The 20,316-nt window shown below is 47.0% G+C and overlaps 1 protein-coding gene across 1 annotated transcript in view; it reads left to right on the top strand.

Moving 5' to 3' along the window:
- The window catches only part of ZDHHC14 (zinc finger DHHC-type palmitoyltransferase 14), a 293,821-nt gene extending 277,031 nt beyond the window's left edge, over window positions 1–16,790 (top strand). The window contains 2 exon segments of the mRNA XM_043593110.1: window positions 862–964; window positions 15,544–16,790. Coding sequence (XP_043449045.1) covers window positions 862–964; window positions 15,544–15,942 — 502 coding nt within the window. The 3' untranslated portion in view covers window positions 15,943–16,790.
- Window positions 16,791–20,316: the final 3,526 nt, after the last annotated feature.

Genomic DNA, 20,316 nt, shown 5'->3' on the forward strand with positions numbered 1-20,316 from the left:
GTGTGGCCCGAGCCCCAGATGGTGGGGGCCGCACCAGGAGCGCCCACTTATTAGCTGCACCTCCTCTTGTCCTTTGTAGTTCTGCCCTTAGACTCGAGGTCAGCTGCCAGGCAGAGGGGAGTGTGTAAAATCCCGACGCCACCAGGCGACAAGTGGTATGTGCCCCTAGAGGAGTCACACGCAGGTCCCAGAGAATCCGGAGAAGGGGCAAAAGCTAAGGCTGGGGGCTTTTGAACCTGGCCGTGAAGAACGGACAGCGGGGTGGAAGGGAGAGTGACTTGGGGCAAGAGAAACCAGAGCCCGAACGAAAGGCACAGGTGGCAAAGCCCAGAGAGGCGGGGCGGGGCCTTCTGTTCGCGCGCATGCGCTGGCGCTGGCGCAGGAGCAGGCGCAGGCGCACGGTGTCCCGAAGAGCTAGGCGCGCTGCGCTTGCAGTGAGAGGGCGTGGGTTGAGACCGGGCGGAAAGTGGGGACAAGTCCTCCGAGGCCTGGAGTGTTCACAGGTGAAGGAGCGCGCCCCCCTCCCTCGAGCAGCGCCAGCGGGCGTAGAGACATTATCAGGATGGGGGGCAGTTAGACGGGGCCCCAGTGGCCATGATGGCCGGGGTTGGGGGGACAGGGTGGGAGGGGGTGGGAGTCTGTAGCTGGTGGCAGGGAACAGGCGCTACAGACATTTGTCAAAGGCAGAGGTGACAGAATTTGGTACTGACTGTACCTGAAGGTGAGTCAGGGTGTATTCCCAGGTGCGTGCAGTGGCGCCCCACACAGAAAGAGGGAGCCCCGCATGGAAATTAAAATAGTATTGATGAGTCTTTGGCTTTTTATTCACTCTCTTCCTCCGTATTGCTTTTTCTCTTGTAGCCTCATTGACAGAAGAGGATACATCCAGCCTGACACACCGCAGCCAGCCGCACCCTCCAATGGCATTGCCGCCTACGGAGCCACGCAGTCACAGAGCGACATGGTAGGGGCCACCTGCAGCCGGGCCCAGAGCTCCCTGCAGAGGCTTCTCTTCTGCTTCTGTGTTCACTAACCCAGTAACAGACCAAGCACACCTAGAAACCTTCCCGGAACACCCATTTACTGAAAGGCTCAGACGAGGGAACAGAAGCGTTAAATTAAGGCAATACCCAACAAAGGATTATGGCCCCTGAGTGGTTGGTTTGCTCTGGGTTGTGTAAGGGGAAGTCCGCATGCAAAAGGTCTTCCAGAAACAGCTTGTGGCACCGTGTGATGGAAAGCCCCCTTACACAGAACCAGGATGTCGTCCGGGGGTGGGGGGGAAGGGGTGAGATACAAGTGCTCCAAACTGGCCTGGCTGGCTGGCTGGCTGGTCCCTTTTTGTCCCTTTGCCTCAATCTGTGCTCACCTCCCCACCCCCTCTTTAAGTGTACAATGGGTGGCCACTTCTCCCCACTTTCAGCGGTGACCTTAGCTCAGTCATGCGTATCTCAATACACTAAATCAGACAAGGTGTTCTTGATTCACAGCCAAAACTGAGCTAGTGCCTCTCCAAGAGGTCTCCTAGGGGTCCTGTGAGGTATGGAACGGCATGCTTGGTTTCCGGGCTGCAGGTTGGAGACTTGGGACAGGGGCAAGAGTCCCTCTGTGGGTACCCGAAAGCTCAGCCAGGCCCGGCTCCGACCATCCATCCCTTAAAACTCCTTAGGCGTCTGGAAGACAATGGCTTCACTTTATCTGGAACAGATTTCCCTAAAGAAGTTCCGTGTTTCTGAAAGGGACCCAGTCTGTGGCCACCCAGGAGCTGTTTGTTCTTTGTGGAAGGGAATCACCCATAAGAGAGTTTCCATAACAAACAAGTCAAAGACCCGCCTTGTGGAGTGGACTGGGAAAATGACAGCCTCCTGGGCACTTTGTTTCTGCTTATAAAGAAGGGCAAGGTGAAAGCCCACAGTCTCAAGACTGTCTCTGTAAGCATTCAGGGCTAAGGGAACACGCTTAATGCCAGCAACCCTGTAGCTGTGTTTATGACCCTGGAACTAGGCTCCAGCCCCCAGCTTCCCCCAGGGGGAAGCGTGCTGGGACTAACTTGTTGGTAGTGGTGGTGTCTAATTTGTGCTGTGGTGCTTTCCTTCGCTAATAGAGCACCTCCTTTAAAGGAAAGTACATGTGTGTCACAGTCCTTGCCACTCTACTCTGAAAGTGGTCACAGGACATCTTGGTCGGTCCCCGCTCACCCACATAAGTGACCTTTAAGGGTCACCCCCTTATTTTTCAGAGGACGAAAATGAGGAGAGAGAAAGGAGAGAGGCAGACAGGAGATTACATTTGTTTAGCACCGACTGTGTTCAAACACTTGATGATCAGAATCTTGTTTAATCCAAACCAACAATGGCAACTGGGCATGCCTGTCTCTTGCTTTTCTTTTTAAGCTAGGAGAAGCAGATCATCTCTGCCCAAGGGTACACAGCCACTAATTTGTGGATAGAAACCAGTCTGATGACTCTAATGCCCACGTTCACTTCCAACGCTTCCTCCTTCAAGTGAACAGGCACTAAAGACTGCTGTGTCCGTGCTCAGTAGTCTTTCTCAGCCACTTACAGGCGCACAACAAACGTCCTGGAACGAATTCTGGCCACGGCATCCACTGATCACTTCTGTGGTGTGTGCACGTGTTTTCACATTGTGTATGTGACCTCTCATTGGTTCAGTAACCCTTCCTGAGTCCCTACTGTGTTGAGGACTCAACTGTGGTAGGGATGCAAGGTCTGTGGAGTGCAGTCCATCTGCCCTCAAGGAGGCAGCGTCCGGGGACAGGACACAAACGCATACGGAAAGAAAGCAGTAGGAACCTGCACTAGGGGGCACCACTGACGGCAGTGGTCCTTATCAAAACCAACGAACTTACGTTAGTTTTACCCTGTGGCTCCCATGGTACTGATCCCACCTTTCAGTGCACTTTCACTAGATTTAAAAAGTAAGCAAGGCTACCTTCAGGATGTTGACACTATTAAGCCACTTTATGTTAAGATGAGATGAGGGCGTAATTTATTAATTCCACACATTTATTGAGTACCTACTATGTGCGTCTATGAGAGCCAGAGAGGGCAGGTTTAACAAGGGACACAGGGAGGTGTTTTCATTCCGTACGGTTAATCAGATTCCTCAAACTGCTCTTGTGCCCTCTGGAGTCTGTTCTAAGTAGACCACACCATAACCCCAGTTAAGGGCATACCCCCGAGGGAACTGGCCTGGCAGGAATGGTTATGGTGCCACTGCCTATTCCTATGGGAAGGCCACCTCCCAAGTAACCAGTGACCCTGAGGCACTGGGCTTGACGCCATATGGATTGTTTATAGAGGACACTTCCAAGATGAAGAAGAAGCTTGTAACGGTGAAGCAGTTGCCGTTGCTAAGCCCTTATCATTCAATCCAAAGCCTCTGGCTTGAACTCTTAGGAAGCATGAGGATATTAAAAACCTAGGGCTCCTTGCCCTTATGTTCTCCCCTCTATCTGGAGATGAGCCACAAGTGTGGGCAGCTGCATATGACGTCCACACGCCCTAAGTGCCAGTCAGATCAGGGACTCGGGAAGAGCTCTGACGTACAGCAAGTCCTGCTCAGTCCCCACCACAGGAGCCGTGGCATCCTGAGTCTGGGGAGGGACTGACTGAGGACCTGTGACCCTCAGGGACCTGCCAAGGCTGACTGCACCCCGACTTCATACCACCTCTACCTTGCTCACCCGCGTGGAGGTAGAAGACACCATGTCCCCCAGCACCACCCGGCCACCGGCACACACAGAGGGGCAGAATTCCATTCGTTTCTTTGTCCAGCCACACACAGATCTTTCCTGAAGAGCTAGTAGGACAGCACGCTGAAAGTGCCACGGGATAGAAAGGAATGACCAAGGCACAGATCGTCCCCCGGGCGCCTTCCAGTACAGTAACACTCCAGCTGCCACAACCCTAATGCCATCTGTGCCCCTAAGTTCAGATTCATGACATTTTGCTTACACTTTCTGGACCAGCGTCTCCGCCTGCCTCCCATGGACTCCACAGTAGAGAAGCTGTACATCACTGAGTCCCATGGCCCACCCTGTCCCTGTCAGAGACAAAATCTAAAAATCCTGGCATGTCCACTCCAGATTTGGTCAATAGCACAGTCGTGGAGACTGGTCCCTGGGCCAAGGTGTTCCAGCAGTGGTAAAAAGTGTGCAGAGACGTCTCTTTCACATGGGAGGCACTTCACAGTCAAGCACCAGGCTTTCAAGAGGCCTTTCTTACCTCCTTTTGAAGAGCAGATGAGGGGGTGCCTGGATGGCTTAGTTGGTTGAGGGACCGACTTCGGCTCAGGTCATGATCTCACAGCTCGTGAGTTCGAGCCCCGCGTCGGGCTCTGTGCTGACAGCTCAGAGCCTGGAACCTGCTTCAGATTCTGTGTCTCCCTCTCTCTCTGCCCCTAACCCACTTGCATTCCATCTCTGTCTCTCTCAAAAATAAATAAACATTAAAAAAAATTTTTTTAAATGAAGAGCAGATGGGGATTAACTGTGCAAAGAGCCAGACTTCTGACACTTTCTAGATGAGTGACCTTGACAAGTTGCCTAACCTCTCTCTGCCTCAGTGTTTTCATCCATAAAATGGGAACATATCGATATCCTTACCTTGTAGGATTTCTGTGGGGATTAAGTGAGCTAATGCATGTAAAGCACTTAAAACCTTGCCTAGCACAAAGTAAGAATTATATTTAAGTATTACTGTATTATTATTATTATTATTATTATTATTATTATTATTACTATCATTATCATCTCCCTGAGATCCATGGTGACAAGATCAGCCAGGTCAGTTTCATCCACTCTGAGCTACTGGGCAGCAATGGACATGATTCAGGTGAAGGAAAGAGCTTGGATGGGAAGCGGGGAGTGAGAGCTTCAGTCCTGGCTCCCGCCAGTTATCTCCCTGACTACTAGCAAGTCCCCCTCCCTCTGTGGCCCTCAGTTTTCCCCAGCTGCAAAATGGGAGCTGGGACTAATTTGTCCCTGAAGCCCCAACCAGCTCAAAGCTCTCTGTGAGTCTCTGATTTTTGCAGCTTGACAGATAGGTCAGAAGAGCAGAGAACAACTTCTCAGTCCCCATACACAGGAGAGGGAGCCAGCTCCCCCTGGAAGAGGGTAAATGCTGTGACCCTTGGTTCCTCCTATGCCTCCCACCCGCCCTGATGCAGACTGGAGACCCCGCACTTGGCACGGGAATGGGGGATGTGCTGCAGTCTGGACTTCATACCAAGCCTCCCCTTCTCATTTGTCTCCTGTTTCTCAAATTTCTAGGATAAACCCCACTTAGCCCTGGCGTATAATCTCTTTTATATGTTTCTGGATTTGGTTTGCTAGTGTTTTGTTGAGGATGTTTACATCTATGTTCATAAAAGATTTTGGTCTGCAGTTTCCTTTTCTTTCGATATTTTTGTTTGTTGTTCGTATCAGGGTTAATAATAGCTTCATAGACTGAGTTGAAAAGTATTTCTTCTTTGCCGAAGAACTGGGATTCTTTTTAAAAGATGTAAAGCCATGTGGTCCCAAGCTTTTCTTTGTGGCTAGTTTTTTGATTACTAATTCACTCACTACCTATTACAGGTCCATTCAGATTTTCTATTTCTTCTTGAGTCAGTTTCAATAGTATGTGTCTTTCTAGGAGTTTATTTCATGAGGTTGCCTAATTTGTTGCCATTGTCTCTTTGGTCATACATCATTATTGTTTTATTATGGAAATAGGTGAAAGGAGGAAGAATTAAGTCTGAAAAAGTAAAAGCAAATAGAAAATGAGAGTAATTTGCAGAAGGGAAGGGAGAAGGAAGAAGTATCCCAGGACCATGGTGAGAGTGAAGGAACATGTGGGGTGAGCCCTGAAGGGGGAAATGGGTGTTTTGTGTTTCTCAAGCGCTGTGAAATGCGCGTTACTCCCCCAGAGGAGAGAGCTGGGAGACTCTAGCAAAGTGACTTCAGCGGGGGCTGCAGGCCCCATGCGGTTTGCTTTGCTTTCTCCTACTTTGAGTAACGCTAGGACCAAGAGAAATATACGTATCAAGCAGTTTCCAGGAATTGTCAAAATCTGGAGCTAAAATATTTCAAGATTGACAATAAACTAATTCTCTGAGGCAAACAGTAACATTTCTTCCTTTCCTTTGACTTGCTTAGTCTGCCTATAACAGACACCCCAACCCTCACTACACACTGAGCCGACACATCAGAACCAGCAGTGCCTGGCAAGAAGGAACCTGAAACCCTTCAGGTTTTCTAGTGGCTGATACAGCAGTGGACACCCAGGAACTCACCTTTTGCTCTTTTGGAAACATGCATAATCACTAAGAGCAATTTGTCCACAAGCAATCCATCGTCTTCCTTTTTATCTATTTCATTTATTGGATATAATTAGAGCTCACGGTCAATTAACAAAAAAAAAAAGTTCTGGTGTTCCAGTCCCCAATCAATCAGACAAATGTGAAAACTGGCTTTAAATCCCTTAAAGTTGAATTCGTCAGAATCACAAGGTAAATTTCAGGCAGTTCTAAAAATGGAACCAAGTTTATTTGGTAGAGAATTATACTGTGTTTATCACTTTTTGCAATTGGCAGAGTGTGGACAATATTGAAACTGTTATTGCAAGGATCATCTCATTTAATGCCAACAACAACCTGCAAAATACTCCCGTTTTACAAAGCATGAAATGGAGGCTTTAGAATAACGACTGGCTTGCTCAAAGTCACGCAGCCAGTGGTTCAAGACCTGGCTGCTTCCCACTCATTCAACTTCAAAAGCCCTCAAATTGGTGTCAGCTGAATGTCTTCGGATCTGGCCCTTACATCTGGCAGCTGAGTTTACCACAATCCAGTGGGCCTCAGCCGTGGATGCACTTTAGAATCACAATGCTGATATCCTGAGCCCAATGAAGTCAGAATCCCCTGGAGGTGATTTAATCATCAGCTAGCTTTGAAAAACATCCCCATAGTCTTCAGATTCTCCTGAACTCTCTACAAGCTTGGGTTAAAAGGAATGTTTTTTGAGCCATATTTTGCTTTAACACCAAGAAAATTTTTTCTTGAAAAACCTTACGTCAATTTGACTCAACTAAGACATGATCTGTTCAGAAAATATTCACATTCAGGTACATGGAGGATTTCAACAATGTGCCAGCAAACGAGAGGTTGGGGAGTCATAGAAGTCCAAAAACAAGTGCTCGGGTTTCAGGCAAAGCTTCCTGGAGGAGATGACGTCTGAGCCAAATATTAAAATATTGATTACAATGAATAGCCACCCAGAGGTGGGAGAGATGCTCCATGCAGAGCACAGAGGCCCGGGCATACATGGGGTGGACTCGTGTGCATTTGCGGGACCAAGAGGACTGAGTTACAGGGTGTGGGTTGCAAAGCAGGCAGGAGGGGAAGCATGTGAAGAGCCTTGGGTGCCTTAAAACCAGCATGGATTTTGTTCTATAACGTGGCAGGAGCCACTGCAGAGGCTCAGTTCAATGAGCAATACCATTAGATTTTCACATGGGGTTAATGGAGCCCGGGAAGCTCTTTGGGGCACAGAGGGAGGCGTGTTAGTATGGAGACAGGGAAAACAGAAGGAGACCCTCACAGTAAGCCTAGCGGATAGCAGGATAGCAGAAGTGGTTCAGAAAAGAGGCAGCAAGTCTGGGATTTGGAGATGGTCACAGTGGAGGTCTGGAGTCAAGAAGCCAGGGATGGTCCCCGCCTTTCAGCTTAGTGATAAGGTGATCATATAAGTCGCCAAAAGGAAACACAGGAAGAGGGGCAGGTCAGGGGGAAGCTGATTGTGGCATGTGTGTGCCCATAGGTAGCTGGGGGTGGTGGGGTGGTGCCCTGCAGGTAGCTGGGAAAGCCTAAAGAAGGTTTGCTTCCCTGTACTTAGGAAAGAATGACATGGTTTATAGAAATTCACTTTGAAATAGTAGAGATGTGAGTCAGTTTTGTTAGTTATCCTAGAAGTATCAGTCGATCTGGCATTTTTTAAAAAACTGTGAGTTGTTCATGTTTGTCATCTGAGATATTAACCCAATTTCATCTCTCATGCTGGAAGATTATTATTTTAAATCAACATTTATCACTTCTCAGTCTTTTAGCTAAGATCAAGTGAAAAGCAACATTTATTATCTTTTCCTAAATTTCTCTCCCCTGACCCCTGTGAGCTCTGCCCTCACCAAGTCAAATCAAGTCTCTTGGTCTAGTTGGATACTAGTGAGGATGATAGAATAAAGCCGTAAGACAGTCGAAGAGAAAGCTTTGCAAATGGACCGATTTAAGTACTCAGCGCAGCGGGGAAAGGTAGGGAGAGAGCTCAGTTGGCATCACGGCCCCTGGGCTTGCGTTTGCCGGTCCTGACACTGGGGGCTGCAGCATCATGGGCAAGTCCCTTAATCCCAAGAGCCTCCAGTTCCTAAACCATGAAGTAAGAAGGGGTGAGTGGTGACCGCCTTCCTGGATGGTGGTTGGAACTGAGACCCCTTTCTGTCCCACCCTCCCAGCCCCAGGGGATGACACAGCCTGGCACACAGGAGGTGCTCATTAAATGTTGAGTGTGTGTGCAAGTTCCCCTCAAAGGGCCTTCTCAGGGGAATTTCTGCACAAATACTACTTTGTTCCTGTCTTCATTCCCACACCTCATTCTTTCCTCACTCTGGTTTTGTCACATCTCCTTCGTGAATATGGAACTAGGGACTAGAGAGACAGTTCTCTTTGGTGCAGTGATAGCCTTGATAGGATCAAATTAATCCATGGGCCAGGAGACCAGAAGTCATGGCTATTCTGCCTTTTGGACTCTGTCAGCAAAGTGCCTGTGTGCTTTTTCCAGGGACTGTGAAAAGTTCTAAGGCCTGAAAAAAACGATGAGCTCCAAAACGTGAAAACTACAAAATCAAAATTAGTAAATTAATGTCTACGAGACCCATGACTGTGTCACCTTCATTAATTGTTAATTAAATTTAGCTTTCATGCAAATTTTACCACATTAGAAGTGATTGTAGGTTGGGTTTCTGTCACTTTATAATAATTCCCAAGTACACATGTGAGTGAGTTGCCCATAAATGAATCTAAAAGTGAACTGACTTCAAGCCCCACGCACTCTCTACGTCTCCATGCTGCCTCTGTTATGAGACACCCACTTGGCGTACAGCTGAGAGAACTCTTTCTGGTCTCAAGGCTCCTACCCACTACTGACAGTGTCCCCAAGTGTATCAGAACATCTCCAGGAGAGGCTGGATGTGAACACTCCAATGGGGGGAAGATGAGATGTGTTCTACATGGCCCCACAGGTCAGAACCAGGGCCAGATGCAAATCCTGCCCAGTCCAAGAGGGAAATGTCCAACACTCAGAGGCCACCATCCCAAAGATACTTAGGATGGGGGAGTTAGCACCCCCCCCCCGCCATTTGGGGATGGGGATGGTTGTTTAGTGCCTAAGTGATCCTCTACTACAAATTCCTGAGGAAGGAAATGTTAGAAAAGTAACAAAGGGCCATCGAAAGCATTAAAAGGGTGTGTGTAACCTCAGTATAGCCTCTGTTGTCTGAGTTCTGGTGACATTCTGAGGAACCATACTGGAATTACTTGCAGATAACCCCAGTGCCAGCCGAAGATCACATTTTCATTGTTCCTGTTTTCCTCATCATTGGCTTTTATTAATACCTAATATTGAAGTTCTTTCCATGTGTACATAGGACATCCAGTTATGGTCAGTTTTTAGTATGTATATTTCAATTGATTGTCAAATGACTGAAGTTCTGTATAGCATTGGGTCAGAGTTTATGCTCATATCTGGCACTTGTAACTAAAAGATCCCTTGCAACACATGCTACCCACAAAGCTAAGAACATAGTTCATGGTTGTTAGAAATTTTGTTTGTTAGAAAATCATTTGTTATATTTACTTAACCTAATTTTTGAATGCACTTTAATCCAGTTATGTGATTTATGAAAATAAGTTTGTGAATAAATATTGCAGAACTCTCCATGCATCATCTGAAAAATCTAATATAGTAGGAAAAATAACTTACACACCCTTAAATAGTAATGTTAAATGACAGTAAAAAGAAAGCTCTCCTCCTAACCTACATTTTAGGTGGATTTTAGAAGTTTATAGTGATTCTATAACTGTAAACGAGCACTCATAAGACCCGAGAACACGGCTTCACAGCCAAACAGAAATAAATGATGCCCAGTGCTAATACCTTTGACAGAATTGGAGCAGAAGAAATAAATAATTTCATTCGCTCTTGATTTGTATACAAGACCATCTCGAAAACTCCCAGATTTGCTTTTAACAGCATTTAATCTGTGTGCTAGGTATATTTCAAACAAGGAGCCAGATAGAGTGAAATAAAATGCATTCCAACATGAGCAGTTTTACTTGAAAATCTGCAAAAACAAAAAGTAAATGATCTCTATGGTGTTTTCAGATTGTAACATTAAGTGATAAAATGTGCAACATCTGAACATCTGAAACCATAAACTTCTTTGTAAGTTAAATGGCAGAGCTTCATGTGGGCAGTAACTCAGCCAGCCGTCAAGTGACTTGCTGCAACCACAGCACACGCTCTCGCATTCCTGCCAGGAGTCGTTTTATGCTGCCAGCAGAAGGGTCTTCTCATAGACCCTCTTACAAGCGATCAGGCTTCTATTCCATTGGAATTCAGCATTTGGATGATTTTTGACTTTTAAATGGCAATTTCATATGATTCAACCTGATATTTGATAAATAGGAACCTTTATAGGGTTGTTTTGGAATGATCGTGTGAGTTTCTCAATTTTCTGTTTGTAGTAGATGGGTTGTCACTCCCATCCAGGTGTTTATTGGTTTTTCTTAAGATTATATAACTGGTTAGAGAAAATGATACACTGAAGGGCGTCTTGGTGTTCGCACTGGAGTGTGAGCCCTGCTACCAAGTTGTCAGAGGAAAAAGCAGGCGGTGACGTCTCCCCCTACTGGTGGAAGAGAGGAGTCGGCAAATGAAAAGCCAAGGAGGTGGTGGGTAGTGGAAGCATGAATAAAGCGAAGAGAAAATAGAGGTTGGGGGGGGGGAAAGAAGAAAGGCAGAAGAGGGAGAAGTCAAGGTGACGGGAGGAGAAAAAAAGAAGTGGGAGGGAAACCCGTGAAAGGAAGAGATGGAGGGGAAAGCAGAGAAGAGCATTGGGAAGGCCAGAGAGAAAGAAAACTAAGTGGAAAAATCAACAAGAAGTGGGCAAATAAGAATCAGAAGCAAAGGTAAAAAGGAGGAGGTGTAAGAACATTTTCATGGATCATCTCCATAGTAACCCTGAAAATACTGGCCAAGTTCTCAAATGGGACTGCAACCATGAAGGTTTATTAACCCATCCTCCTGGGGATTTGTGCAAAATGAGGAAAAGTTGCGAGCTTTAAAAAAGAAAAAATTGGATGTCTCCTAATCGTTGAGTCTTTTCTAAGAAGGAGGTGTTCCAAACATGCCACATTAATGGTATGAGAATTATAGTCACTGCACTGTCCCTGGTTGGAATCTGATAAAATCCATAGTCCTGTAGAGCCAGTAGGAAACTTTATCTGGGCAAAACCCGGTAGAACAAAGTCTGGTCCCTGGGTACCCCCAAATGGGATTGGTTGTCCAAAGGAAAATCGGTTTGAATGTGGCAAATTATCTTCAAAGTTTTGGGTGCAGCAGGATTTAGACACTTAGTTTCATGGTCCAGTAACTGCGATTACTGATATCATGGCCATAGGTTAAACTGGTGGGGAGCGATGGGTGGGGGGGGCAAAGAGTAGGTTAATTGTTAATATGTAACTGTGTTTTCCTATGACAAAGGAAACTCCGTAACTATACTCAGAAAGACAGTCCTCTTTTAAAATATTTAAAGAAGTCTATACAAGAGGTGCTTGAAGTCTGATAACACAAGTCAGAGTTCAAAGTAGTCATTTAAAAAAATTTTCTGAATGACTTATATTTAGATTTCTTTTAATTAAATGGTTTAGGCTAAATTTATTTCCATGTATTTAAGTCCTTAGGCTTCACCCCTGGTAAACTGGACAGCATTTTCAACAGCCCGGCTGGGAGGCTGAGCACAGACAGATTTGTTACTGTTTTAACAAGTTGTCGGTCGGGGCCACAGGAAAATGCCAATAGGTGTATACAGGAGTGAACCCAAGTTTGGAGGACGCTTTCTCTTTAAGAGAGAAAAACCAATATGCCAGGGACCAGGAGGGCAGGGGCCCTGATCCTGAGCCTCATGGTTTCAGAGTAAACCCACCCCAGGTACCTGCGGTCTTGTTGGAGTCAGCAATGATGATAGTGTGAAGCCTTGGAAGACACATCCAGCCCCACCTAGCCCTCCGGGTGAACACAAGCTCTAAGGAGCGGACAGACCACTTTATCCCCAGAGGTTCTGGCGCCCCCTGTGGGACCTGCCGTGAGCATGGCTGGAGGGTTGTGATCAAGGAGGAAGAACTGCACAGTGACCTGGAGAGAGGAGGGAGAAGGAGGGGGGCACCTCTCCCCTCATGCTTGCGCCCCTGACCTTGAAAATCTCCAGCTCTGCCCTCAAACAGAATTCTATGTGAGCCTGCAAGAGTTGTCTTGCGCTGATCCCTAAAATAGAATTTGCCAATTAGTTTTCAATAAAAAAGGCTTCCTGCAGGTCAACAGAGACAAACAAATCTGATTTGCAATTTTATCTTTCCTTAGAGCTGAGGGCATTGTGTAGACAGAAGGTAGGAGGAATAGTGAGGGCTCCAAGAGGGAAGATGGAGAACAAGATTCCAGTACCCAGAATCTTGTTCTGCTTGCAAGTTTCCTTGAACTGACCCGCGTGCTCCTCAGCACCTCCCACCAGAAAGCCCCTCCACACCGAGCTGAAACCCCCTGCAGGAGCGGCCCCGTGGGAAAACCACTATGGCAAAAACTGCGTGGTGGTGCTTGGGAAGATGAGTACAGGAGGTGACTGTGACCAGCCTTCCAGCCCATGCTCCAGGCTCTGGGTGTTTCTGAGCTCCCTGGACTGAGATGAAGGCTGAAAGAAAAGTGAGGGTCTCCTTGCGATGGAATACTACTTGGCAATGAGAAAGAATGAAATCCTACCATTTGCAACAACGTGGATGGAAGTGGAGAGTATTATGCTAAGTGAAATAAGTCAGAGAAAGGTATCATATGTTTCCACTCGTATGTGGAATTTGAGAAACTTAACCAAAGACCAAGGGGAGGGAAGGGGAAAAAAATAGGTATAAACAGAGAGGGAGGGAGGCAAACCATAAGAGACTCTTAAATACAAAGAACAAACAGGGTTGATGGGGGGCGGGGGGAGGGGGATATGGGTGATGGGCATTGAGGAGGGCACCTGTTGGGATGAGGACTGGGGGTGGTATGGAAGCGATGAATCACGGGAATTGACTCCTGAAACCAAGAGCACACTGTATACACCGTACGTTAGCTAACTTGATAGTAAATTATATTTAGAAGGAAAAAAAGTGAGGGTCTCCCACGGAACTTGCTTTCCTTCCTTAAAGAGCTCTACTCTTGCCCAGAATCGAGGTCTTTTGCCCTCTAAAGCCTGTGAATTCATGAGAGACTGCAACTCTTCCTTCTCCTCCTCTGGCGGGGGGGAGGAGGGGTACCACTTGTGATTGTAGAAAGAAACCCATTTGGCCAAAAGGACACACACACACACACACACACACACACTCTGGAGCAAATAAAGAAAAGCCTTAGGAGTCAGAACTTCCAGTGAACTCCCTCTCCTCCCTGAAGGCCACATGGTGCATGGTTTGGGCTCTTCCCTGCACAGAGGTGGTTGAGTGATGGTAGTCCTGGGTATCCCCTTGGCAGGAACAGGGTGAGGCACCCCCTTTGCAAACCCATTAGCACAGATTCTACAGCAACTCCGGAGTTCCGAAAAAGAGAGGAGGGGATAGATAAGCAGACAAGGAACGTTTATTAAGCACCTACTATGTGGCACATGCAATAGTAGAAAGAGGTTTGCAGCCAGGCAAACTCAGCCCCAGGTCCTGGGTCCATGCCTTACTTTTATCTGTAAGGTCTTGAGCAAGCCACTCGTTCATTTAAGCCTCAGGATCTTCATTTGTGAAGAGGGGAACTTCTGAAGCAAAGCAGTGGCCTGCCTGGCTCACTGCTTGAACCCAAACTTGGGACAGATTAGCTCACACCGACTCTTCTCCTTCCCGTGGAAGAGCAGTTCCTGAAAATCTCTTAAGGGGTCACTGCCCACGTTTGAGTTCAAGATCTCTGTGTGCTGTGGAAGTCGTCTGGCTGATCTGAAACCCGCCCCCATGGCTCAAGAGAGGGTTTACGGAGGATCAGAGATCCACATTCGATCGGCTAAAAGTGTGTTTACACCATTTCCTTCGCCCAGTGAGTGAGGAGAGGCAAAGGACATAGGGTGTAATGCGATGTAAGAATGCTTAGAAGAAAAGGAAATATCTTGTAAAATGTTGGCATTTTCTTTCACAGATTAAAAAAACCACAGAAGCTCAATTAATGGTCCTTGAAGCTGATGAAAATTTAGCAGTGGGGAATTCTAGGGCTTTGTGAAGAGTCTGCTCAGACTTTTTGTAGTAAAATGTACATAACCTACAATGTATCATTTTAACCCTTTCAAGTGTGCACTTCAGTGGCAATAAGTATACTCACATTGTTGTGCAAAGGTCACTACCGTCCATCCACGGGATCCCTCATCTCTCAAAACTGAGACTCTGTCCCCGTGAACACGAGCTCCCTTCCCCCTCCCTGACCCGGCAACCACCCTTCTCTCTGCTTTCTGTCTTTACAGAGGTAACTACTGTAGGTACTACTATAAGCGGAAACATACAATATTTGCCCATTTGTGACTGGCTGGCTTCACCCGGCGTGATATCCCCAGGGTTCATCCATGTTGGAGCGTGTGTTAGGATTTCCTTCCTTGTTATGTCTCAGTAGGGGTCGTCGTCTGTACGTACCGCATTTTGTTCATCCTCTCATCTGTCGATGGACCCCGGCTTCTCCCTTTGGGCGTTGGCTATTGTGAATCACGCTGCTTTGAACTAGGTGTACAGGCCCTGTGTTTTTAAAACAATAGGGTAAAAGCGGTTTTCAGTACACGAAAAACAGGCACCTCAGATTGCTAAGGTGGTAAACCTTGTGACTTCATCCGCGGGATTGTTTTTTAATTAGGTTGAGTCTGTAAAGGGGGACCAGGAGCATGATGGCCTCTGGCTGCATGTAACTCCCTGGGCAGCTGTGGGGGACCAGTACTTTCAGCAGCTTATTTAGATGCTGGGTATTTGCACTTACCGTGTATGTGCTGGGCGCCTCCAGATGAAACCAGGCTGCTGTGCAGGCTCTCTGCCCTGAGGTGTCACTAACGGGTTTCTTTGTCTCTCTCTCTCATTCTCTCTCTCTGTCTCTCATTCTCTCTCTCTGTCTCTCTCTCTCTCTCTCGCATCCTGTCCTTCCCTGCCCCCCCCCACTGTGCCCCCTTTCCTCCCCACCCTGTGCCCATCTCATCTCCGCCTTCTCTTTGCTGGCTGCCTCCTGCTCTCCAGTGTGACCAAGACCAGTGCATTCAGAGCACCAAATTCGTTTTGCAGGCCGCGGCCACGCCCCTGCTGCAGAGCGAGCCTAGCCTCACCAGCGACGAGCTGCACCTGCCCGGGAAGCCGGGCCTGGGCACTCCCTGTGCCAGCCTGACGCTGGGGCAGCCCACGCCGCCCTCCTCCATGCCCAACCTCACCGCGGAGGCCGCGCTGACAGACATACTGCCCCTGAAAGAGGAGCACGTGGGCCACCAGTTTCTGACTCCAGAGGAAGCGCCCTCGCCGCCCAGGATGCTGGCGGGCAGCCCCCTGGCCCACAGCCGCACCATGCACGTCCTCGGTCTGGCCAGCCAGGACTCTCTGCATGAGGACTCTGTGCGCGGCCTGGTGAAGCTCAGCTCCGTGTGACCACAGCCCCGGGGGCTGCAGACAGTAGGAGCTTTCCCATGACCCAACTCCGTGGTGGTGAGGACAACTCCAGTCCTGGGGCACAGAGACTACCGGGAGAGTGAATGGATCCCCGCTCCGTGGCAGACGAGGGCAGGGCCCAAATGCCCACGGCTTGGTTTAGTTGAATTTTCTTCCCCAGCCTGACTGCCTTGATAACAATGAAAATAAGAGAAGTAGATGTTTGCCAGCATTTGGAGTCTGAGGGGGGTGGGCCTGGGAGAGAGGAGACTCAGGGCTGCAGAGTCCGGGAGGAAAGGACAGTGTTCTGCTGCCTGCTTGCTGCTCTTGTGACGGATGCACGGAAAGTCGAGGACCCTTGTGGCCAGACTGAAATTGCACCTGAGTGTTATGCTACTAATATCTGAAATAGACATGCCATTCCATTTGTTAATTTAAAAAAAAAAAAAAAAAAACCTAAAAGGGGAAAAAATGACCGGATCTGGATTTGCATGCCACACTACGTCTGCTCACAGTGGTGTTGGTATTCAAACGGAAGTGCTGCTTGCTCGCTTTCTTTCTTCTAATTTGGTGAATCTTCAAGTGCTGTTTTACGGGAAGACAGTGCGACACACACGGAGACTCGTGGGACGATGCCATCACTCACCGGCTTCTTCAGCTTCATTATCCAGGGGTCGGCGGAGCCCCGGGCTGCAGAGGGTCACTGGGGTTTTATCCTATCCAGTATCAGCTAACCTTCTGTTTAGTAGTTAGATGAGGTATTGTGTTGTACCACACCTGCCACAGCCTCCACCTCCTTGTGTGACCAAACTTCCTGTGGACAGCCAATAAAATGACGTCCTCTGTTATTTTGGATCTGCGTACACTTATCCTTAATAGCTTCCATGACAACACAGCCGTCTGGATGGCCTGTGGAGAGTTTGGTTTTACTAAAGTATTCCCTAGCAAGGAATGGTCTCAAAACAGCCGAAAGTAAAATATTTGAATTGGGGTTTTATTTTACGGGATGATTTATCAGGTAAGAGGGTAGCTTTCCCACAGAATTTGCCCCACATTCGCAGATCGCCACACAGTGGTTAATCTATGGCAGGTAAAGGGGAGAGGGTATGCAGGGATGAGGACCACAGTGGGACCATCTTCTGCGTTGTGTTCATGTATCCCCAGGGTTCAGAAAGGGCCACCTGAGGTCCTACGAAGATATCAAAAATTGAGGAGGAGAACCAGCTTAAAGTTTGGGCCCAGATCATGCAGACCACCATTCTTAGCCAGAAACTAATCAGTATGGAATTAACAAAATTACCCCTTCGTTCACTTCATTTATCAGCCAGAAGGGAACTGGCTTAGCATCTGGGGAGTAAGTCACTTTGGAGGCAGCTGCAGGGACTCAGCAGGCTCTGTCCTTGCTTCTCTCCAGACGATAAATTCAACAACCCAATCTGCTCAAGTTCAGAATCATGCTGTTGCCCCTCACAACCATAAAGAAACACAAGATGCGTTGATCAGTGGTATAAGATGCCCCAACAATTTACATTTACGGAAAAAGGCTGTTTCTCCTGAGAAACAGTTGCCATTTTATAGAAAAGAAAAGGAAAGGAGAAAAGAAAAAGAAAAGCACAACTTAAAGTCTTATTTGGAATAAAGCCAATTCTTTGTCGGTGGAAAAATAATTTGTGCTGAAAATAACCACAGAATTCTCTCATGGTGTTATCTTTGAACCATCTTTGTTTTTCGCACTGTATATACGGATAGAGAACAAGAAGGTAAATTGTGTGTAGCTTTTGTTAATCTTCTGGACCTCCTAACTACTTGTACTCAGAACTTACAATAAGGGGGACAGAGCTCTTCCTTACACAGCCACACACACACACACACGCTCGTGGTCATCAACACACAGGAATTCTCCTTGCACACGTGCTGCCTGTGAGCAAAAAGCAACAGCCCCACAATGTGCCTTCTGTAACGTCCCAAACCCTCTGCTTTTTGCCTCCTTCCATCTGCTGCCCGGAGACCCCGGGAGAGCGTTGGCCCTGGTGAAAGGCAAGGATGGGTCAGTTCTCACTCCCGTATCTGTATGGCTCAGCCCATTCCCAGTTTCTTCATCTGAAGGATGAAGACAATGGACTTTTGAGTCTTTCCATTCCTTTTTAACTTTTTGTCATTTTAATTTTTATGCATAATTCACATTGACTTTTTTTTCTTCACATTTTATTTAAATTCTAGTTCGTTGCCATACAGTGCAATATTGGTTTCAGGAAAATTCAGTGGCTCATCACTTACATACAACACCCAGTGCTCATAACAATATGTGTCCTCCTTAATACCCATCATCCATGTGTTCTTTCCATTTCTAATATCGTCTAATTCAGTAAGTGCTGATTTCCCATGACCACTCCTTCTTTCCACCTCCTTATGAAAAAATCCAAAAAGTAAGGATCTTTTGTCTTTAATAATATTTACATAATATTTATTACCAATTCTCCACTCCACCCTCAGCCCTGTCCCAGGGACATCACTTAATCAAAAAGAGGACTGGGAATTTCGGTGAAACAAATCAAGGCTATTCAAGGCTATGCAGGGTCCAAGAGGGAGATTAACTTGAATGGGACAATTTGCTAAGACAATTAACTTCTTAAATAAAACCCCAAACCAGAGAGTTACTCACAACCCTTCCCTCTGTGGCTTAGAAAAGAATGGAGAGTGTGTGGAATGAATGACTGTGTTCCCAGGAGTCCCCTTCTCCTGGGGTGTATGCATGTATATATATATACATATATATATATATATATATATATATATATATATATATATATATATTTAAATGTGGAGTGGTTCCATCTAGCTGTGGCTGTGTAGACTTTGATCTTTCTAAATTCTGTCAGTGTGTTATGGGTTGATTGCATGCTGGCTATAAAAATAAGATAAATATTTTACCGTGCTATTAAAGCTTGGACCATTATCAAACACAGACACACACATACACACTCCTTTTGTTGTTTAAAAATTCATCTGCTCTCATTCTCCTGGGAGTGCTCCGGGGCCTGCTGGCTTCCCAGGCTCTCGGAGGCTGAATTTAGCCTGAATGTCCTGGTCCTCAGGAAGGATGTTGGATGGAGCCGATAGCCTGTATCTGGAAGGGCAGTGTGACATGTCAGTCTGTGCCCGGGGAGAATCGGCCAGGCCCTCGTGCTACTTCCAGCTTTTATCTGTAATTATTTGAGCCTGTGAGAAGAATGCCATAGCCCCACCCTGTGCCAGCTTTTAAAATGCCAGATACCTGTTCTGGTCCAGAGTAGCACAGAGAAAGAGTCTTTCAGAGCTCAGCACCCCCTCCCCCCACCGGTGTACCGTGGTCTTCCCCTGTTGTGTCTAGGATTACTGACTGGGGTTCGAAACAAGAAGCAAACCCTGTTTTGTGAGCCAGGCTCCTGCTGGACCTGAATGGGTTTTTGAAAGCCCCCGAAGCTTGTTATGCCCTGGGCCTGGGCCTTCTCATCCGATTCAGCAGCAAGAAAAATGAATTTGCCAAAATTGGCAGTAAGCGTCCCTGGCACTGGAGCTTGCAAAGGCATCTGCAGGGAACTTCTGGAACTTGAGCCAGTCAGGGACCACCATCAGAAGGTGCAGAGGCTTCTGGAGGGCACAGCCTATTGGGCTCCTCTGCAGGTCTCAGAGCCTCCGTGCTTCCCAAGGAGGAGAGCCATAACTTGGATGCCCCTTCCTGAACTCAGCCCACAAATCATCCTCTTCAGCAGAAACCCAGTGCTTTTCCACCTTGGCTTGTGGTTCTGATCTAGCTAGAAGGTATCAGGAGTTTGCGTTCATTGTTTAAGGAAAGTTTCCAAGGTTGGTTGTCCTTTCATTCATGCACGTGAATACTATTTGGCCCATTTGGTTCTTGATCGTGTAAGAGAAGAGAATAAAGGGAACAAATGTCGAATATGCTTTTCTGATTAATGCCTTAAACTGTTCTGAAGCTGAGCCTCAATGAAATCAATGTTTACATTTTTTATTAAGCACCTGTTGAGCTGTGGGATCTAGTGTATTCTTGTCCAAATGAGAGAGCCTTTCAAATTAATTCTTCTTCCCGTGGTCTCCTCCACCTGCCCTGGAGATCTGTGTGTGGCATTATATTCTGTTTTCCATGTTACCTGGAAAAAAACCACCTCTCAGATGTTCCCTTGAAATGAGTCCCCCTCCTTTCTGTCTTCTATGAATAAGTTACCATTGAAATATTAAATAAGCAGAAGCGCCGTTTTCTTTCAAATAAATGTCAAAGATGCTAACGGTCTTTTGTAACTCAGTAAATCTTCTGTCTAGTTGCCCATTGTACAGTCCTGACAATACAGCCAAGATGGGTTTTCAGATGAGCACATT

This window comes from Prionailurus bengalensis, chromosome B2 (assembly GCF_016509475.1).
Source record: "Prionailurus bengalensis isolate Pbe53 chromosome B2, Fcat_Pben_1.1_paternal_pri, whole genome shotgun sequence".
Taxonomy (NCBI): domain Eukaryota; kingdom Metazoa; phylum Chordata; class Mammalia; order Carnivora; family Felidae; genus Prionailurus; species Prionailurus bengalensis.